Source organism: Balaenoptera borealis, assembly GCF_965194805.1.
Source record: "Balaenoptera borealis genome assembly, chromosome: 4".
In the NCBI taxonomy this organism is placed as follows: Eukaryota; Metazoa; Chordata; class Mammalia; order Artiodactyla; family Balaenopteridae; genus Balaenoptera; species Balaenoptera borealis.
In genome coordinates, this window is record NC_138861.1 from 109,642,297 (window position 1) to 109,665,424 (window position 23,128).

General features: G+C 38.7%; 1 protein-coding gene and 1 long non-coding RNA gene across 9 annotated transcripts in view; one reads left to right on the forward strand and one right to left on the reverse strand.

Annotated features, from left to right (window-relative positions):
• Positions 1 to 13,337, forward strand: part of RAB28 (RAB28, member RAS oncogene family) — a 99,038-nt gene extending 85,701 nt beyond the window's left edge. For 2 of the 8 annotated variants that reach the window (XM_082389526.1, XM_082389523.1), the window contains exons 6-8: positions 860 to 937; positions 11,034 to 11,128; positions 12,390 to 13,337. In XM_082389526.1, the coding sequence (XP_082245652.1) occupies positions 860 to 937; positions 11,034 to 11,123 (168 nt within the window). In that variant the 3' untranslated portion in view covers positions 11,124 to 11,128; positions 12,390 to 13,337. Of the gene's footprint in view, positions 1 to 859; positions 938 to 5,661; positions 5,728 to 11,033; positions 11,129 to 12,389 lie in introns of those variants that run through there. The other 6 variants (XM_082389522.1, XM_082389524.1, XM_082389528.1 and 3 more) reach the window with 3 other exon arrangements.
• The window catches only part of LOC309627530, a 439,048-nt gene that overhangs the window by 344,296 nt on the left and 71,624 nt on the right, over positions 1 to 23,128 (reverse strand). The window lies entirely within an intron of this gene.

A 23,128-nucleotide genomic window follows, 5' to 3' on the forward strand; every position in this document is an offset into this window, starting at 1 on the left:
ACTAGCTTTCTTATTTCTCCTTGAACATTGACCATCAGTGAACTATAATATATAATGATCTTTGGGGTACAAATGACATAAACCTTTTGGGGATATGTATCTCTTTTTGATTAGGGATCGAAGTTAAATTAGTAAAGTTGTGATAAATATTCAGTAAGTAATCATGAGATAAGTAGGGATAAGAATATGATAGGACACTTACAGAACAAAGACAAGTTATGCATTAAAGTCAGTGACTGGATTCGTGTCTGTAGATTTTTGTTTAATGATAATGGAGTATACAGCTCATTTTCTGTTTGATAAAACACAGTAAAGATTATAAGTTTTTTGCTCAAGAAATATAGAGAATTTATTAAAATTGATGAGAACCACAAAGATTATTAAAGAGTTGTAAAGTAAGACCTTTGAAGATAGGCTAACGCCAGATCAAAAGACCATTGTAGAACTGGCAGCGAGAAACTTTACCCAGGTAGTAAAGTATAGACTAATTTATTTTCATTTTCTTCAGGACTTACAGGAGTTTGTTATTACGCTAGTAGTTTTTTTTTTTTTTTTTAATTTGGTAGCTGTAATTAATTGTCTTATGTTAAATCTTTAAAAGCATAAGTTTTTAAGGATAAACGCATATTTAGACCAGTTCAGTGAAGTGTATGGCTTTTCAAATTATGGTTTAATCATTTAAAAAATTATTATACTTAAAATGTTGTGTATTTGACAAATAAAGCTATTTTTGGGATAACCTGGTTCATCATAGTTTTTGCAGTTTTTGCTGTTTATCACTTTTTAGAAAGTTCAATTTATTTGAAGGTAACTTAAGCACGCCTGTTTTAAATCATTTAAACCTGTTTTTGTTATGTAGGTCTTCCTGTGTTTTCAGAAAGTTGCTGCTGAAATCCTTGGAATCAAGTTAAACAAAGCAGAAATAGAACAGTCACAGGTGATTATATTGAACTGTATATTTTAAAAAATAATTTATTTCTTAAAAGACATTAATTTTCACCCTGAATCCTTTTACATTCATGCATTCTATGTACATATCCCTAAAAGCCTTAAAAATAGATTGTGTGTATGAATCAGTGTTTATTGCAGAAGGTGGAGGTTGTTAACTTTTTGCCAAGTGATGGAACCTCATTGAAACCTCATTTTGTCCTTTTTGTTGGAAAAATGAGATTAATACAATAAAAATTTCATCAGTGGTTAAATAATGGGTTAAGGAACTGTATTATTTTGTACTTCTTTATTCAAGTCCTTCTTCCATGATTACTGTACAATATCCTTCTTATATTTTATACAAAATTCCAACTATAATATTTATCAAAGTTTAGTCTTAACTAGTAAGAGTTTACCCCATTTGGCATCTTCCATGTTTGCTTTGGTAAAACATTATTTTTTCTAAAGTCTTGCTCTCTGTTCTTCTCTAAAAGGTCCTGCCTTGTAATGATATTAATTCTTCATGTTATTTTATTGTTAATTTAATAATGGTATTAATTATTGAGGATTTCTGAATTCTTTCACTGTTCGTAGACTGTTCTCTTAGACTAAGAAATAAACATGAATACCAATAGTCAAGCATTTAAAAATACCACTACAATAGCATACCAATTCACATGTTTGATTGAATGAAAAATCAGAGCAACAGTCTGTAGTTTAAAGTCAGGCTTCGGAAGTGATTTGCTTAGAAGCAACATATAAATTGCATTTTCCCTCAATCCGCTCCACTGTGTCCCTGCTCTGTGAAGCTAAAAAGGTATAACAGTCTTTCCCCATCGTTAAATTTTTCTTTAATTCTTTTAGAGTTAGTTCTGTCATGGTCACTCTTTGTGTGTGCATGTGTGTGTGTGTTTAAACAATTTGAGCAGATATCAGTTGAAAATTGTTATGCTGATATGGCTGTTTCTAGAATTTCATTAAAATATTTGGAACTCTGGAAATCTGCTACTTTTATTTCTCATTATTCAAAAGACATTTCAGCACTTACTGTGGCCAGGCACAGTGTTCTGATATTTGTGCCATATAAATTGCTCCCAGACACAAAAATAGCTACTTCGTTTTGGCCTAGGAGGATGGATACAAGAAAGAGAAATTACTATGATTTGCTTGATAGTACTGACCTTGGCAGACCCCAGAGGTCAAGTGATTCCTCTGCTTTTTAGCTTCACTTCCTAAATGATGTTTCTCCCTGGTTAGATAGTCTATGAATGATTATCAACCAATCATAAATGATTTATTGGTCATATATTATAAGTGTGGTTTAGTGGTGGATTCAGAGGAGATTTAAAGGAGTTTAAGATGCAGTCCTTGCTTTCAGTGAAGAAAATTAATATATTATGTGCTAGGCACTGTGTTATCTCATTTTACCCTTATAATAACTCTGTGGGGCAGGTGGCACTTCATCATTTTATGGGTAGAAAACTGAGACTGTGGAGAGGTTAAGTAACTTGATCTACTAATCTACAGCTAGGCAGTGGTGGAGCCAGGATTTGAACTCAGGCCCGTCTGATAGCAGTGCCCCTAATGTTTCCATTCTGCCATATTGGGGGAAGATTTACTGGGTAGTTTGGAGTAGGGAGTTGAAAAAGAAGCTGGCATGAACAAGTTGAAAAGCTTAGGTTGTATTTTGGAAACAGAAGATTAGTTTGGTTAAAATAAATGACCATTTGTGTTGGAGTGTGAAGGGAATTTGAGAAAGAGATTATGGAGATTTATGAATGCCAAGTTGATAAATTTTATCTCATGTATTGACAGTGGAAAATAATTTTAAGCAGGGAAATAAATGAAAGCAGTTTTTAGATAGGATTAATCTAATGGGATTTGTGTGTGTGTGTATGGATGTGAAAGTGATTGAAAGCAAGGAGACTGGGTTACTGTCCTCATGTGATAAGGACCAGAATCGGGGTGGAAGGGAAAGAATGGATGTAAGAGACATTTCACAGAAGAATCAATAGGACTTGTGGAATGACTGGATAAAAGGGAGAAGAAGTCCAAGATCACGTTGAGGTTTCTCACCTGAGGAATGGAGAAAAGGGGAGACCCAGTGATGAGCCCCCCCAAGAGGAGAAGGTGTACTGGTGTGGCACAGGAGGCTGCACTGAGAAGGGAGTGTACATCGCTTGAGCCCCAGAGCAGTGCTCAGGTTCAGTGACAACTCCAGGGAGATGGAGTAACTGGGATACTTTTGAAAGACAGCGTTCTAGGGAAGCTTTATTAATATTTGTAGCTCACTCTTAGTCACAAGAGCCAAAGAGTTACTGTTTGGACTTTAGAGATGGACTTAACATCTAGGCATATTTTAACTAAAGCAGCATCAGATGTGTTAACTACATAGTTCCCCAGCCTCCCTATACACCCCACCTTGTTTGTTACTGTACCCCATCTTCTTTATTATGCTATGAAGTTTAATTCTATCTTTAGTTTGTTGGTGTTGACCTTGAATTCATTCATTTGAAGATGCATTCAAGCTGCTAGAGCCCTCCATTATTGTGTTTGTCAGAATCCTTTGTATAGGGAAACCTCATTCTCCATTCCTGAGATCAATGAATTTGGTGCCTTTGCCAGTTAAATTACTTATTTCACAGTGGAAACATTTTTGAAAGTTCATTATTTTTAAAAGATGTTTCTAAGAGCATACTTGCAAGCTGTGTTAAGCACAGTGTTTTTTTTTATTGAAATGTATTTGACACAACATTTGACAGGACAACATCTTTCTTGTCCCCCCCCATCTCCTGGAAACCACCATTTTATTCTTTGTTTTTACAAGTTTGGCTTTTTAAAATTCCACATATGAGTAATATCATACAATACTTGTCTTTCTCTGTCTGACTTACCTCATTTTGCACAGTATGCTCAAAGTCTCTTCATGTTTTCACAAATGAGAGGATGTCCTCCTTTCTCCTGGCTGAATAATATTACATTGTGTGTATATATATATATATATATATATATATATATATATATATATATATATACCACATTTTCTTTATTCACCTATCAATGGACACTTAGGTTGTTTCCATATTTTGCTTATTATAAATAACACTATAATGAACATGGGGGTGCATATACCTTTTTGAGTTATTGTTTCATTTTCTTCGGATAAATACCCAGAGGTGGAACTGCTGGATGGTATGGTAGTTCTATTCTTAACTTTTTGAGGAAGCTCCATATTGTTTTCCAGTGGCTGCACCAATTTACATTCCCACCCACAGTGCATAAGGGTTTCCTTTTCTCCACATCCTCACTAGCACTTCTCTCTTATATTCTTGATGACAGCCATTCTAACAGGTGTGAGGTGCTATCTCATTGTAGTTTTAATTTGATGATTAGTGATATTGAGCATCTTTTCATGTACCTGTTGGCCATTTGATGTCTTCTGAAAGTTCATTTAAAACCAAAGAGGTTCAGATTTTATATCTATAGAGAGTGGGGGAGTAGGGAGGAAAGGGAGGGGGAGAGAGAGAGAGCTTATGCACCTGTTTTCTGTAGTTTTTATGTCATTTGAAAGATTCCTGAGGGAATTCGGTGTCACAAAGTGATAAAGTGTTTTGTATTATTTTATACAGAAGGAGCTAGACTATAGACTCACCAGTTACACGCAAGTTAACGCTATAGTAATTTCATTTGTGACAAATATTTATAATAAGGTTTTAGTCTTAGTTCTATTCACTGATTATTTAAAGAGATTCTGCTATTTTAATTCTAACTGAGATTATTCCTGTTTGGGAGTCATATAAAATGAGTTATCAACACACTTTACAAGCTTTTCAAGAAAGGGAAGAGGGAGAAAAGAAAGGGAATGCAGCTTATTAATACAGCAAACATTTTTTGAGAGTCTACTTTGTGCCAGAACACTAGAATCTGGGATACAAAGATGAATAAGTTAAAGTTCTTGTCCTCAAGGACTCCCAGAATACATGAAGGCAGACAAATATGTTAAGTATGCTCTAGATACATTTTTTACAATTCCCAATTAGTGACATTTTCACTGGCCAGTTAATAAACTATGACTTTGTTTGGTTTGAACTAGGTATGCATTAGTTTCTTTTCTTTTTTATTGAATTATAGTTGACTTAAAATATTATATTGATTTCAGGTGTACAACATAGTGATTTGATATTTTTACAGATTACACTCCATATAAAGTTATTTAAAAATATTGGCTATATTCCCTGTGCTGTACATTACATCCTTGTATTTTATTTATTTTATACCTAGGAGTTTGTACCTCTTAGTCCCCTTCCCCTATCCTGCCCCTTCCCTCTTCTCTCTCCCCACTGGTAACCACTAGTTTGTTCTCCATATCTGTGAGTCTATTTCCATTTTGTTATATTAGTTTGTTTGTTTTATTTTTTAGATTCCACAAATAAGTGAAAGCACATAATGTTTGTTTTTCTCTATCTGACTTATTTCACCAAACATAATAACCTCCAAGTCCATCCATGTTGTTGCAGATGGCAAAATTTCATTCTTTTTATGGCTGAGTAATATTCCATTGTGTGTCTGTATGTGTGTGTGTTTGTGTATGGCACATCTTCTTTATCCATTCATGTGTTGATGGGCACTTACATGACATCCATGACATCCATATCTTGCTTATTGTAAATAATGCTGCTATGAACATTGGGGTGCATATATCTTTTCAAATAGTGTCTTCATTTTCTACAGATATATACCCAAGAATGGAATTACTGGATCATATGGTATTTCTATTTTTAGTTTTTTGGGGAACCTCCATAGTGTTTTCCATCGTGGCTGCACCAATTTACATTCCCACCAACAGTATACTAGGGTTCTCTTTTTTACACATTCTTGCCAAATTGTTATTTCTTGTCCTTTTGACAGTAGTCATTCTGACAGGTGTGAGATGATAATCTCATTGAGGTTCTGATTTGCATTTTCTTGATGATTAGCATTGTTGAGCATATTTTCATGTGTCTTGGCCATCTGTATGTTTTGTGTAGAAGAATGCCTATTCAGGTCCTCTTAACATTTTTAAATCTGTTTTTTGTTTTGTTTTGTTTTTGTTTTTTTGTTTTTTTATATTGAGTTGTATGAGTTTTTTTCTGTATTTTGGATATCAACTCTTTATCAGATATATCATTTGCAAATATTTTCTCCCATTCATTAGGGGGCCTTTTCATTATTTAACGCTTATTTAATGTGGCCTTTTGTTGATGCTTTCCTTCTCTCTGCATAAGCTTTTTTTTTCTTTTTTTAACATCTTTATTGGAGTATAATTGCTTTACAATGTAGTGTTAGTTTCTGCTGTACAGCAAAGTGAATCAGCTATATGTATACATATATCTGCATATCCCCTCCCTCTTGCGTCTCCCTCCCATCCTCCCTATCCCACCCCTCTAGGTGGTCACAAAGCACCGAGCTGATCTCCCTGTGCTTCTCTGCATAAGCTTTTAAGTTTGATTAGGTTCCATTTATTTATTTTGCTTTTACTTCCCTTGCCTGAGGAGACAGTTCCAAAAAAATATTGCTAAGACCTACAGATCATATTCCATTTTTTTCTTTTTCTATTCATTTTAAAATTTATTTCTTTCATATAGTTTCAAAACCAGATGGGATAAAACCATGTAGATAAACCTTGCGTTTTATAGATTAGGAGATGGTGAAGACCAAAGAGGTGAAGTAACTTGCCCAAAGTTGTGAATGTTACTGGCAGCCTATAATGGCACATTATACAGAAGAAAAGGCTCCCACTGTGTGTAAAGTGTCATGCTTTTCAAAATGTTATATCCATGCTTTAAATGGTAACCTATAATCTTTGCACTTTGAATTTGTATCAAGCATAGTATTCTTTAATTTATTTAATATTCTTTAATAGTTAACACATCTGTTTTCCATGCTAGACTCTTTTTTTTTCTTTTTTTTAACATCTTTATTGGAGTATAATTGCTTTACAATGGTGTGTTAGTTTCTGCTTTATAACAAAGTGAATTAGTTATACATATACATATGTTCCCATATCTCTTCCCTCTTGCATCTCCCTCCCTCCCACCCTCACTATATCACCCCTCGAGGTGGTCACAAAGCACCGAGCTGATCTCCCTGTTCTATGCAGCTGCTTCGCACTAGCTATCTCTTTTACGTTTGGTAGTGTATATATGTCCATGCCACTCTTTCACTTTGTCACAGCTTACCCTTCCCCCTCCCCATATCCTCAAGTCCATTCTCTAGTAGGTCTGTGTCTTTATTCCCGTCTTGCCCCTAGGTTCTTCATGACACTTTTTTTCCCCTTAGATTCCATATATATGTGTTAGCATACTGTATTTGTTTTTCTCTTTCTGCCTTACTTCACTCTGTATGACAGACTCTAACTCCATCCACTTCACTACAAATAACCCAATTTCGTTTCTTTTTATGGCTGAGTAATATTCCATTGTATATATGTGCCACATCTTCTTTTTCCATTCATCCGATGATGGACACTTAGGTTGCTTCCATGTCCTGGCTATTGTAAATAGAGCTGCAATGGACATTTTGGTACATGACTCTTTTTGAATTATGGTTTTCTCAGGGTATATGCCCAGTAGTGGGATTGCTGGGTCGTATGGTAGTTCTATTTTTAGTTTTTTAAGGAACCTCCATACCGTTCTCCATAGTGACTGTATCAATTTACATTCCCACCAACAGTGCAAGAGTGTTCCCTTTTCTCCACACCCTCTCCAGCATTTATTGTTTCTAGATTTTTTGATGATGGCCATTCTGACCGGTATGAGATGATATCTCAGTGTAGTTTTGATTTGCATTTCTCTAATGATTAATGATGTTGAGCATTCTTTCATGTGTCTGTTGGCAATCTGTATATCTTCTTTGGAGAAATGTCTATTTAGGTCTTCTGCCCATTTTTGGATTAGGTTGTTTGTTTTTTTGTTATTGAGCTGCATGAGCTGCTTGTAAATTTTGGAGATTAATCCTTTGTCAGTTGCTTCATGTGCAAATATTTTCTCCCATTCTGAGGGTTGTCTTTTGGTCTTGTTTATGGTTTCCTTTGCTGTGCAAAAGCTTTTCAGTTTCATTAGGTCCCATTTGTTTATTTTTGTTTTTATTTCCATTTCTCTAGGAGCTGGGTCAAAAAGGATCTTACTGTGATTTATGTCATAGAGTGTTCTGCCTATGTTTTCCTCTAAGAGTTTGATAGTGTCTGGCCTTACATTTAGGTCTTTAAATCATTTTGAGTTTATTTTTGTGTATGGTGTTAGGGAGTGTTCTAATTTCATACTTTTACATGTACCTGTCCAGTTTTCCCAGCACCACTTATTGAAGAGGCTGTCTTTTCTCCATTGTATATTTTTGCCTCCTTTATCAAAGATAAGGTGACCATGTGTGCATTGGTTTATCTCTGGGCTTTCTATCCTGTTCCATTGATCTACATATCTGTTTTTGTGCCAGTACCATACTGTCTTGATTACTGTAGCTTTGTAGTATAGTCCATGCTAGACTCTTATGCGTCTCAAAAAACAGAGATCATGTATTATTTATATGAATGTTTCCAATACCTAGAATAGTGGTTTGCTTTGAATGAGTGATAGTGACAGGTGTTTCAGCTGTCAAAGTATGTTTACTCCATATCCTGAGCATGATAAACTATGACTTTTGCAAAGGTAAATTTGTTACTACTATCTGGACTAAAACACAGTTGTAGAATTGACCAAATTTATCTTTAGTGTCTTCCAAAGAGTCAGTCTCTACTGCTTATACCTTACCTCAACTCCTAGGTTGCTTTCTTTCTTACCCTTATGGAGAGCTACCATTTCCAGTATCTGCTCACAACTCTTTGACAAAACAAGGGTCAAGCTGGTGTTCAACCACACAGCTCCCTTCCTCTTAGGGCCACTGCATTATTTTCACTCAACTGACTAATAGCAGAGAGTAATTGAGTGTACTTTGTGGCTCCAAAAATAAAGGTGGGTGTTTTGTAGGAAACATTTTCTTTGAAAATGTCAATGAATGAATGACTTGTAAACAAGCCGACTACTGTGAAATCACCTATCATGAAGTTTATGACATGGAAATTATGCTTTTTTTACTCATAGAAAGCAAAGCTCTGAATATGCAGAGCTTTGGTTCTGGCTTCCAGTTCAGGAACTTTGTGCAAAGCTTTATGTCAAACAGCCAAGGCCCCCAAGAAAGATGTTGCCTTGTTAGTTCTGTATTAATTTGATGAGAATTAATGGTGAAAATCCAAGTCATTTATGTTAGTCAATAACTTTGACCAGAATGTCTTGACCACAGGTCAGTAACCTGGTTGTGTTTATAGGATAGGGTTTAAACCATCATTTTGGAGGATTAATGAGTTGCTTACTGATTATGAAAATCCCTTCTCTTTATTGTAACCCATAGTTTGGTGTGAAACAATTAGTTTTAGGGAGGCCAGATGATGGTGTTCAACGTTCACTGATGTACCCCCCTCATACGTCATGTGGCAGTTGGTAATGCTTCTGTTGATAGCATCAGGCTGAGTGCCTAGTAAATCATGAGTCTTATCCAGAAGTTAATACTGCCTGCTAGAGAACTGAAGCAGAGCCCATCCAAGGCTAATATACCGTAGTGTCCTGTTCATTCACTCTCAGTTGTTTATCCTACCTTTATAAACATTATCACAAGCAGCAACCTGATTAACATGTTTTTTTCTGTATGTGCTAATTAATAGATGCTATTATGAAGGAAGATATTTCTGAAATAAAATATTTGAACTCATTAAAAGTGAGGATAGTTTCAAGTCCAAAAAATTGGGGGAGGGTGTTATCCCTATCATATTTGTCATATGTGGTCTTTTCATCTTTTTTTTTTTTTAATTTTTTATTTATTATTTATTTATTATTTTTATTTTTGGCTGTGTTGGGTCTTCGTTTCTGTGTGAGGGCTTTCTCCAGTTGCGGCGAGTGGGGGCCACTCTTCATCGCGGTGCGCGGGCCTCTCACTATCGCGGCCTCTCTTGTTGCGCAGCACAGGCTCCAGACTCTCAGGCTCAGTAGTTGTGGCTCACGGGCCCAGTTGCTCCGCGGCATGTGGGATCTTCCCAGACCAGGGCTCGAACCCGTGTCCCCTGCATTGGCAGGCAGATTCTCAACCACTGCGCCACCAGGGAAGCCCCTGGTCTTTTCATCTTAAGGGTTATAGCAATCAAAAAACCTAACTAGTTTTGATTCTTTATTTAGCAAAACTCTTAGATATTTGAAAACAACAGCTGTTGTGCTTAAATATTGTATGTCAGAATTTTTTTTTTAATGATAGAAAAGTGTGTTTTGAACTTACTTATTTCTGTATGGAATTTGGAAACATGTAGGTTAGGGTTGTGTGAGGGGTGGGGGAATGAGCTTCAAAAGAAAGTCTTTGAAAAGTAATAAATATTATTAAATGTAAAAATTGTAAATAACATATAGCTTCCTCTGATTTATGCATCCTCTCCCACCTTCAAAGAAAATGAATCACTCCTTCTTCTTTGTTCCCACAACATATTTTTAAGTCCACTAGTAAAGCACTTATCTGGTATGACAATTAGCTGTGTACATGTTCTCTTTCCATTAGGTCCATAGCAACTTATGAACAAATCCTGTGTAATTCATCATTTGTTCCTAGTATAGGGCAACTGGCACATAGTAGATCCTCAGTAATGTTTGTAAAAAGAAATTGAATTGGGACCTTGGCTGCACTTTAGCATAGAAAAGCCCCCAAATGCTTTGTTGCCCTCTGAAATATTGGGCATTATATATATTATGTGTAATTGTGATATCAAAAATAGAACCCACAGCTTCTCTGAGAGGTTCAGTATACATGTCTGTTTCAGTAATTAAATAGAATTGTAGAGAATAATGTTTCTTGGATCTTTGTTCATTTTCTTTACTTTTATATGCATATATTTTGCTATTTCTTTTGCGACATGTTTAAATTTATGTGTGTATTTCTTTTTCTACTTTGGTGTTTGTTCCCTTCTATTTTCAGTCATTGAACAAACTTTCTATTTTTTGTTTCTTTTTTTCCTCTTTCTTCTGCATCTTGTTTATGTTGTACGGAATTGACAGCATATTGTCAGGGCAGAAATAGTGAAGTACCCGGAAGAAGATAATCAACATACCAACTCTGCTCAGAGTAGAATCTGTTCAGTACAGTAGTGCAGGTATTAATTGATAAACTGTTGCAATTTGGGGGAGGAGGGTGGGGAGAACTAGTGAATGCTGTCTTGTTCTTTATTCTTTATGAATAGAGAAGTTCAAATGATTATTGTACATTATTGGGAATTAATATTGCATAAGTCCTGGTTTAGAACTTTGAAAAATTGATCCTTTGCTGGGAGACTTATGACTTACACAAGGAATTGGGAAAAAATTAAAGTAATATTTCAGTTACTTTCAAACGTATTTGTCTTTATGGTTGTGTTTATTACATGTGCAGTGAAGTGGAGAATTGAGGCAGTTATTTTATTATTCATTCCTTACCATTTTTTCCTGAACTAGCCTGGTAATTGAAAGAGTATTTTTAAAATTTGCCTTGAGTTACCCTTCTTTGTCTGCTTGTGTGTGCAGTTAGTAAAAGAGTTGAAAACAGCAAAGGATTTGTTTTACTTTAAATAATTACTTAGAGATGAATGCTAGGGCATATTGCTAAATTCATTGTTTAAGATATTCCTTGAAGTGTGTGTTAGAGGGAAGGAAGGAAGAGTTGAAAGTGTCTTTTGGTTTAAATTATTTTAAAAACATGAATATGAGGTAATTTTCTAACTTTCTCATTATTCTATATTTTGTTAGAGTCATTATTCATAACCAATAGTGAGCTATTTGGAAGTAAGTTAGGGATTTGGGAGAACAGTTTTAAAAATTGGGTTGCTTAAAACATTTCTTCTTTATATGTAACTTCTCTTTGACATTTATATCTCTTTTTACCAGCTCACAAATTGATAAACATTCTTTAAAAAGTTATGACTAGATATAATGATTTATGGAAATATTAATAAATAATGATATTCTTTGAAATGGTGAGGTCTTATCTATGAATTAAGATATATAAATGATTAATTTTAATTCCTTTGCTTTAAATTATAACCAGGGCTTAATTTTTCATATTGATTTGCCAATTTTTTATTAGACTTGTGGTAACCTCAAGTTATTATTGTCATAAAACCAGAGAAGACTCAGTAAAAGAAATGCTATTACATCCTTAACAGAATTACCCCTGCCCCGCTACTCCCTCACCCTCCAGCAAAGTATATCCCATCTTGACCTTAGTTGGTCCTGGCTGGTTCTTTTAATATCAGCTCCTGCTTCATTTATGATGTCTATCATCAGGAGTTCACCAAAGTTCAGAAAATAAAAATATACTTTAAGGAGCTCTTTCTAAATGTTCTGATGTCCTGATAATAACTTTGTTTTCTTTTATGACAGAGGGTGGTGAAGGCAGATATTGTAAACTACAACCAGGAACCTATGTCAAGAACTGTTAACCCTCCTAGAAGCTCTATGTGTGCAGTTCAGTGAGCGCATTTTTCTTCTGTATTGATAGTTCTGGCTGCCCTTCGCCTCTGTGTGGGCTCGAGGACCTCTAGGAACTTGTTTTATCAGTGACCATCTCTGTAGTTCAGTTAACGCTTTCCTCTCAACTTGCTTCATCATTGCGTGTTGCCTCAGCCGCAGACAGCTCCTTGGACTGGAAAGAATTCAACTTTGGGACCACACACTTTGAATTCAAAATGGAAAGCCCGTTCTCTGGAATGAGACTGCTTCATTGAAAAAGAATAATGTTGGTTCTCTTTATGTCCTCACTTCTTTTTTCCCTGATGTAAGTTGTTTTAAACAAATATGAAAACTATCTAAGTCTTGGTCATCAGCCAGGATTTTGCCACAGCACAGTTTCATACTCTTATCTGAACTCATACCTGGCAAAGTATGCTTCAGAGTGCAAACATTTAAACGAGTAATATATTTTATCTACAGATACTTAAGAAGGCATTCTTCTGCTGTCTATTGTGAGTGAAAATATATAAAGCTGTATCTAACTGAAAATGCTTTAAATAAAGCTATAATAGAAATATTTTTTTCATTTTTTAAAAAAGAGCCTAAATTCTTTATATTTTAGCTGTAGCTCACAAAGTAGTGAGTATTGGATATTGTATTTTTATTATTGTATCATGATCATTACGTGTTGTGTAATACTCAGGTTAGATGGCTTTGTGAATTCTGATGAACGTTCAGCTGATGCTCCATGTGGACTTTCTCCTGCCAGCTGTGTAAGAGTACTTCCAGAATGAATTATGACGATTGTTGGATCATTGTGGATCAGACTGTACCTGATGTTCAGATGTTTTTCTCCTGCAAATAAATTTATTTAAATTACTTTGGGGGGAGAATTTTCTTTCAGCCATCTTCCCTTTAGTTACAGAAACACAAGGTGTTTTTGGATACAAATCAGCGATCGTGTGAAGTTTAATAAACATTCAGTCACTTAGAGTTGTTAGGGTATTTGTTGGACTGGTTAAAATCCAGACCCCATAGCCTGGCATTTCAGGAGCTCCATATCAGCTGCATCCTACCCCCTACCTTTTCTCGTGCTGCTCTTCTGTGTACTGCCTGCCTCTGTGCCAGTGGAGCCACGGCTCACTCCTGTGTGACTGATGCTTTCTGATGCTCTGCCTTCCTGTCTTTGCTGCACAGGTCCCTCTGCCTGGAATTCCTTCCCCCTCTCCAAATGTCTGCCTTCTGTCAGTCAGCCTTTAGACACCATGAGGGCAGGGCTTTCTCTGTCTTGGTAACAGTTGTGTTGCGTTGTTTGTGCGCAGGCACAGCGCCTGGCTGGCATATGGGTGTTGTGTATTGGCCACATCGAGACGGGATGAATGCTGCTCCTCTGCAAAACCCCTCCTGTCTCCACAGCTGCAGATGCCACGTGAGCACCTCTTGGATGGCCATTACACCTTCCAGCCTTGGATCACAGTTATTTGTGTCCTTGTGTTATATTGTTCATAGACCATGAGCTTATTGAAGGACAGTCCTGGGTCTCTTTTTTCTCACGTCCTTCAGGAGTGCCTGTCAGAGTGCGTTCCTCATAGGAGACTTGCCAGAGGTGTGTGTAGAAATTTTGGACATTTAATTTTACAGCTGTAAGGGATTTTAGAAAACTTGTTATTTCACATCTTGTGCGGCTAAGGAAACCGAAGTCTGGAGAGAAAAAGGAACTTGCCAGAGGTGGGGAAGCCCCTGGTGGTTCTGGCGCTCCCTGCTGTCCCAGGACCTGGGCAGGGGCAGGCGGGGCCATGAGCTGCTCTGGTATAATCATATTAAAAAAAAAAAGAAAAAAAAAGGAACTTGCAAGAGGTCATGGAATCACAGAGGTAGACCCCATAGGAGATCTTCTGTCTCTCGGCCAGGGTGACACTTTTTCAAGAGTGGTTTGAAATTTAAGAAATTTAAAAATTGTGACTGCTGTACTTGTTAGACATTGAGTCCAGTCTTTCATTACTTTGATTTCTGTATTTTCATTTTATAGCAACTAAGCAGCCTTTTTAAGCCTTTCAAGGTGGCATGCCCTTCAAGATAGTTCAGTTTATCCTTCCTTTCAACATCTTTCTAATATATGCTGGTCAGTCTGCTAGGGCCTTTAGCAGAATATAAAGTTGAGTAAAAGATTTCAACCCTCAAGGGCCCTACAGTCTAGTGGGAGAGATGTTTGTTATTGTTGCTGCTGTTTTAAAGCTGTGACTGATTGAGGTCTACTACTGAACTAAACTTACCCAAGGCTTTACATTCAGTAAGGGGTGAGGCCATGCCCCTTTTGATCATTTCATGTCATTTATATATGTATGTGAAAATTTGAAGAGTTTTCAAAAGTTCTTTTTTTTCAGTCCCGATTATTGCAGTACTAAAAGGTATAACTTAACACATATATATGATTGCACAGGCATCTGGAGAAGGCTGAGAGAAATTATATAAGATCTATGATCAGGCCAAAATACTTTAGTTATGTGTTTATAAAGTCAGAGCACCGAATGGGCCTGAACGGGGCAGGCAAGAGAATGGCCTTTGTGGGCTTGCTCTGTCCGGGACATTTCCAGGCACTTATCACATGAGCTATTATATTTTCACACCGATCTATGAGACGGTTATCACTGTTCCTGTCATGCACATGAGGACATTGAAGTGGGAAATGAGTGATTACACCAAGTCCCTCTTCGAGTAAGTGGTAAAGCCAGGATCCACACAAACCATTTCTGAGATGGGATGGACTAGGCTGGGTACCGAATTAGGTTGCCTTCCATTTGTGAAGATCACCATTGACCTTCCTGGGGGTTGACCAGGCCTGGGTGTTATGTTGTTCTTTTGAGAAGTGGTGATGGCCAGCGCTGGCCATCACCACTTTCTCACACCGACCACCTAGACCAGCAAGCTGGGTGTCCAGAGAGGCTAGTGGTTGTAAATTTGCCCTCTGATCACTGAGGTAAGGACAGAAAAATGCCTCCCCTGCCTTTGGTCTCATTGGTTTTATGTCTCTCCCCTCTAAGCTTGACCAGTCATGGAGAGCCTTTTGGCTCAAGGAAAGCAAGCACAGTGAACATGCAATAGAGCATATGGCCAAAGCAGATTTCTGAATTCCATATTACAATTTTCCCCATACCTCGGGTTTTATTTTTGAAACAAAAACGTAGGATTCATGCTTATTTTACTTTGACTGTTACCTCTCCTGTCTACAGTTTTTAATTTAAAAAATTACAAGTCTTTCCATCTAGTTTTAGGCACTTTGTCTCCTGAAGACGCATGCTATAAAGTTTCAAACACATTGTGGTCACTTCTGCTTATTGAACTTTTGAAAACACAAAAGTTTTCAGCCAGAACTGGTCATTGGATGCTGCCTTTCAAATGCACCCTCTATTATGTGTGGCAAACCACTCTGGAGTGGTTTTTGGAGTGGCCCAAAGAACTCCTCCTGTGACTGCTTTATTATTCCAGGAGGAGGTAAGCCAGGGCGCTTTAAAGTCGATCACTGAAACAATGTGATGGGGCATAATAATTTGTGTGCCGTTTAAAAATAGAAAAGTTTTCTGGCCATAACCCATTCTGGTGATTGCTATAATGTTGGACATCCTGAAAAACAGTCGCAAGATTCAGAGGAAATGGAAATGCAGACCTATTGAGCATTGTGGCAGACATCTGTCGGCCTCCTCTCCAACATCATGTCACCACTTCTCCCAACAACAGTTTCCTGATTTCCTGATGGAGCCCTCCTCCATTTTCAGCCACTCACAGCTCTAGGGGTAGATTCTCATTGGCTTAAACCTATTAGGATATTAATTCCTCTTGGCCTCAGTGATTGGCTCAGAAATGAGTGGTTAATTCCATCCGAGCTAATGAAGCTGGAGGGTACATTTGCTGAGGTTTCTGAAAAAGAAAAGAGGAAAGAAGAAAGCTCCCACCCCCTCAAGTTTCCAAATGACTCTTTGCCCGCTGAACTAGGATGAGAAAGCTGTAGCTCTGAGCAGCACCGGCAGCCGTCTTGAGGACACAAAGGGCGGCCCTGCCCAAGTACAGAGCTGACCCCGAGGGAGCAGAGGTGAGAAGTGGGGAGAATCCCAGTCTCCGACACTGAGCCCCAGATCACGCCATGCCACGAATCGTTTAACAGCGTGACTCAGTTTCCTTTATCATTTTGGCAAGTGTTTGTTAGTTTATTTTTTTGTTACTTCTTACATAAGCAACTGTCATGTATCAGGGCCTTTGCTTGGCATCAAAGAGATGAACGTGATCTGTGTTTTATCCTTAAAATCTTAGTCTAGGTACATGTATAACTCATCAAACAGAGTTACCAGACTCTGTAATCAGACTGTTAAATGCTTCAATAAAACCCTAATATCGTATAGGAAGATGTGGCTTAGCAGTGAGTGAAAAAACAGGGATTTCAGATAACAGGAATCAGGGTCAACAATATAATTGCCTCTTAAAAGACTGACTCATGTAATCTTAGGCTATGTTAATACCAAAAGAGTCTCTGTTCTCTGAGTTGGTTTGTGTATACGAATCACCTGGAGAATCTTGATTTAGTAGATCTAGGATGGGGTTTGAGGCTCTGCATTTATAACAAGCTACCAAGTGATACTAATGCTGCTGGCTTTTGGATTACACTTTGAATTAGAAGAGATTAGACCATGCCTGCATTATTTTTCCTCTTATGGGTGCCCCTCTTTAAGAGGGCACGTTCTGATTATGGTGAGGGGATCCAGCGTCATAAGAAATAGTTGAAGGAAGACAGTATGCTTAATATGGAAAAGGGAAGGCCTGAGAGATACTCTGATGGTCATCTCCAAGTAGGTGAAAGACCACGCTTTAGAAAAAGGTTAAACTTCCAATATAGAACCTATAGGACTCCAGAAATAGGAGGAGTGGATAGAAGCTATAGAAAGAAGATTTTGATCCAGCCCAAGAAAGAACCTTGCAAACCCCTGCTTTATGCTTTATGAAGTGTTGGGTCATGTTGCAGGGTTGCAAACTCCTATGGCATCAGGGGCTAGGTAGGTAAATGAATGGATACAAAGCAGTTAAAGAGCATAAGACAGTAGGGAGTGGGCAGTGGTTTGGAGAGCATGTGCCTGTCTAAAGTCATTCCAATCCAATCTTTAAAGTTATATTGGCCAAATAAAATCCGTATGGATAAGGCTACTGCTAAGCCATATATTAGAATCATTGTGCCAATTAGAAGAAAAAAGTTCCTTTCTCACATTGCTTTATTTCCCTCTTCTAGAAAATTGTCACACTGTTTTGTTAGAGCCGGTCACTTAATTATCCTGGAAAATGGGTGATTAAATCTACAAGACCTGTGATATGAATGGCAACCCTATTGATGGGATGAATTCAGCCCTTTGGATCACAACCTCAGTGTCTGGATGTAAAGCTGATGAAATTAGGAGAGAAAATTATTTGTCAAACTCTTCTGGAGAGCGGAATCATAGTGTTCAGGCTAAGCCCTCGGGACATGCTGTGCCTAGGGACACAGTCTCTGCCCTCAAGTTAGCAGGGCATCCTGGCATCCTAGGTATCAGGAGAGAATCCATCCTGGTAAGATGGTGGGCAGGGTGCTGAGAGCAGCTCAGTGCCTCCAGACAGGGGTGAAGGAGTGGTCAGAACCGATTTGACAGGGGAAGTGAGGCTTGGCCTGACAGCCTTGAGTGAGACAACCCTCCCAGCACCTTCATCCCCAGGAAGTGAGCCTTTCAGTAGAGCAGGGCCTTTGGGCTGAGCTCAGACCACATACATTCCATTCTGTCTCGCCCTTCATTTCATCAGTTTTCCACACTGGAGAGCTGGAAGTGAGAGGAAAGGCAGACTATTTGTTTTAAAGCCCTGCTTCCAAGTCGTATTGAATGTTCTTAGGTCTCTTACACTGTACATTGAAAGAGACTCAGAGCTGGTGTTCGGGCCGAGGGAGGCAAGTATCGTCAGCGCTGTACATGTACCAGCTCAGCTAGCCATTCTCATGTAAGCCTTGTGACCCGGCCTCCTTAATCCTTAGTTAACCTAGATCCGCAGGTGGCACACGGATAGGACTCCTAGCCACCGTGTCTCACGGGCCCCTCCTCCTTTTCCACTGCTGCTGCCCTCATCCCCTGATGCCTGGGTTGCTCCAACAGCCTGCTGAATTTGACGCACAGGTTTGAATTAAGTCACTCTTGTTCCAAACCCCCCATGGCTCCTCATGCCCTTTTCCTTCAAAGGAAAATGACTTCCTCAGCCTGACATTCAGAATCCTCTGACAGCTTCCCCATCCTTCCTTTTGAAACATCTGTTTATCTTCAACTCTGGTGACTACTTTGTTCTAGCAAGTGGTCCCTCACCTCTGTGTCTCCACTGGGATTTCCCGTAGGGAAAGAGGGACCCTGTAGAGACAAGTTAGAAAATGTGCTTCTTCTCCTGGCTCAAAAATCAATTGACTGTATGACTGGTCAAACTACTTAACGTCTCTGGGCTGTTTCCTGAGGCTCATTTGTGAGTAAGGTTATACGTGCTCTTTATCATCACCATGGCTTACAATGGATGCAGTGCAGATATACTGAGCCCTTTATAAACCTCTTCTCATTTGATATATGTGTTAGCCTTTAAGATGGCCCCTATGATCCTTGCCATCAATTTGCCAGCCCTCTGATGCAGCCAGCTTGGAAGCGAACCCTCTGGCTTTTCATCTGACTGCAACTTCACCAGAGACCTCCAGGTAGAAGAACCCAGGCGAGGTGCCCCCAAATTCCTGATCCACAGAAACGATGAGAGATAATAAATCATTATTATCGTTTTAAGCCACTAAATCTTGGGGTAATTAGCTTCATAGCAATAGGTGACTAATACAGTGGGTACTTGTATTATCTCTGATAGGGAAACTGAGGCTCAGGGCAGTTTGATAACCTGTCTGAGGTTGTATAATTGGAGAGTGATGGAACAGGGATCCAAACCCAGGTCTGCCTGGCTCAGAAGCCTGACCTCTTAGCTATCATGTTATACTTACTTATTACCATTCCTGTGACTCATTCACAGTAGGTGCTTATTAAACAATTTCAAATGAATGAACAACTGTTTTAATGACTGAATATATAAATGAATTACATGAGTATATATTTACAAGGGGAGCCTGTAAAAATAAAGAATGAATGAATATTTGCAATCTCTATTAAATCAGGTTGGAATTAGCCTAGTTTCTTTAAACATTTTAATCTCCAAATGAAAATAACTCTATCATTTGTTCTGACTGTAGAAGTACTGTAAAATACTTAATACAGAGAAAAGTAAAGACATTAAAATCACCCCTCCCCTGCTCATTATTGTTGGCATTTTGGTGAAAAACCATCTTCCACATATGCATAAATGCATATTTCCAGAAGCTATACTTATAATAAATTGCATTATATTAAATAACTCATTTTGAAATTTGCTTTTGTCAATAAAAGTGATGTTATAGACATTTTCCAAATCCATAAACATAAATACACATCATCATTTTTAATGGTTTCATGGTTTTCAAGTGTGTAACAGGATAATTTAGTCATTCTGCAATCTATGGACATTTGTTTTCCCCTCAAGTTTTCACTATTATTATAAAGTATGCTTTGTTGAACATCCTATGTATCTCTTTCTATGTTTTCCTTTATATATTTATCCTTGAGATAAATTCCTAAAAATAGAATTGCTGGGTTCAAAGGGTATTTTGAAAATGTTTTATATTTTTATAAAATTTGCCAAACTGCACTTCAGAAATGTTGTACAGCTTATCCTGCTCATGGCAAATGAAAGTGTCCACCTCCCCATGACCTTGGCAGCATTAGAGATGATAAATTCCTCATGCAAATGTAGGGGGTTCCCTGACCTGTATAGTCCTCTACATGGCACTGGTGTGGACTGACTTTCACCAGCAACCGTGAGCAAAGGCAGATACGATCTCTCTGTGGTAGTGAAGACTCGTGCCTACAGGGATGTTTTCCTGGTGCCTCTATTTTGGTCTTAACGTATTTCAGTAATGTCAAATTGTTTCTTATACCCAGTAAATATCCTTAGAAAGCTTTAGTTCAGAATTGTTTATTCTAACTTGAATTGTAGAAAGTCACAGCACACAAGTGGCTTATTAAAACAAAAGTTACCCACCTTCCATATAAGGAGCCTTTGTTTTCCTTATTTTTCTCTTCCTTCCTCTGAAGCCTCAGTCCTCCCTATAACTTCCCCTGCCCACCCTCCACCCCACCCCAAACAGAAGTTACCAAGCTTTCTTGTGCCCTTTGCTTGTACAAGGAAGTGAATCCTCCAGCTTTTCATCTCACCACAGCCTCACCAGAGGCCCTGAGCTAGAAGCACTAGCCCTGAGCTTATGGCACCACCAGGCCACCCAGTGTTCTAAGGCCAACAACCCTATTGTTTGTATCTCCCTGGCGCCTGGAACTGAAGAAGCACTCAATAAAGGTTTATTGAATGAATGAAACCTATCTGTATTGTAGGTTGTCATGAGCAACTAAACAGCCCAGTGGGTGAGCTGGGAGGAGCTCTGTCCTGGAGCCTGCTGGCTAAGAGACTGACCTTGTCTTAGCCACTAACCAGCTATGTGAATGTGGGCAAATCCCTCCACTTCTGTCAGGCTCCATTTCTTTACCTGCAGTGAGTTTGTTAGATGCTATCAGTGGTTCCCAAACCTGGTTATGATAAGAATCACCTGGGAAGCTTAAAAAAATACTGATTCTGGGGCTCCACCCCAGATGTACGGTCCTGGATTCTGTTTGGGAACCACCGGACAAGCTCATTTCTCTGTGTATCTACTTCTCCCTTATATGACAAAGAACATATTGCCAGCTTTGAAGCTTCAGTTTACAAATCTGTAAAATGGGGATGATAACCATGGAGACTGCCCTGAGAACTCCATGGGGCTGAACTGAGACTCTAATCACGATTGGGGAGGACCTTAAAAACTTATAACAATTCTAAACATGTACATGAACTATTGGCCTTTTCTGTCTGCTTTTCTCAGTGTGATTTGGAGTCCAGTTTTGGCTAACCAACCCTTACAGAGCAGCAATAGAGCCCCCCATGTTAGGTAATGCCCTGCTGAGGCCGCATGTTTTGCTTGTCCCACTAGCAGTCCAGATTCTCTTGAAATCCCCTCATTTGTTTCTAACTTGAGAGTGGGGGACCGTCTCTTTCCAGCTTCCCCAAAACCCTTGGCTCTTGAGCCAACTTAACCATTCCCTCTCACCCCACCTCTACCCCCTGTTCTGTCCCTTATCCCAATCCTCTGACACTTTCTCAAATTTGTCTTCCAAGTTGGCAGGTGGCCCACACGCAGATTGGCTGGCTGCCCTGTGTTTGGGTGAGGTGTAGGGATGATGCTGGAAAAGCTGACAAGAAGCTGAGTGAACCAAGATGTGGGTGCTGTCTCATGACTCCTCCCACAACCAGGAACAGAGGGGACCTGGTCTAGTTTGTTTTCGGTGCTCTCTTTGAAGGCCCACCCCTGAAGACTGTTGATGATGAGGAACAAGAGAGGGAAGAGAGACGGAAGGCATCAAAGATTTCTTGAGGAGCTACTCTGCACCAGGTCCCATTCTAGGCACTTTGTACATATTTTTCATAATAGCCAAGCTTTATAGCACATCTCCTTTGCCACGCAGTTTACGTAGGGCACCTAGTTTAACCCTCATCCCAGGCCTGCCTGCAGTGGCAGTTGTGATTCTCATCTTCCAGATCAGGACGCTGAGACGGAGAAGTGAAACGTCTTGTGCAATGTCACCTGGTCAGCAGGAGGCAGGACTGGGATTTGAACCCTCCTCTGATTGACTCAGGAGTCTGCCCTGCCTGACGGGAATGGTGTTTATTCACGCTCCATATTTAGCATTTAAATTTCCAGGCAAATGCTTGAACCTAGAATGGGATTTCTTCTACGTTTTTAGAGCCAAAATTATTTTAATTTTATGGCTAGGAAAAATGTAAACTTACGTTTTCAGCAGACCAGAGATGATAAAGTGTACATTTGTCAAATAAAATTCTTTGCTGTGATAAAGTAAATTATTACTTGGCCTTGGAAAAATTAGGCCTCACTTGAACTGTTTTCACTTCAGCCTTTGCTAATATTTCTGTTATCTCCATTAGGGATTACAATGATGAATGCCTTTTATTCGCATCGTTAAGCACTTCAGTGAATGTGTGAGCACACAGAACATCATAAGTCACAGGGAAGTGAAACAACATGGTCTCCTGGAACTAAGAAAAATCTTGAGAGTTTGACAGATTGGGGTTAGTATCCTGTCTCTGCCACTCTCTAGCTATGCAAACTTGGTCAAATTCCTTAGCTTCTCTGGGTCTCTTGTTTCCTAATGTGTAAAACATAGATAACAATACTTATCTCACTGGGTAATTATAAGGATGGAATGAGATGACATACTTATAGCACTTTGCTTCACACAGTTCCTGGCATGAAGTAAGTGCATAATAAATGTCATGGTTATTATTGGAATGGCTCTCATGGTAACTAGTTGTTTAATGACACGCCCAGGGCTCACTTTAGTTATTAGTCCTTTGGGCAGCAAGACTGAGTTTAGGACTTACTGTCTGGTGGGCCCTAGCTGCTGATGTACTTCTGCCCCTGTTAGAAATAGCCCAGGCAGTGGACAGGTGAA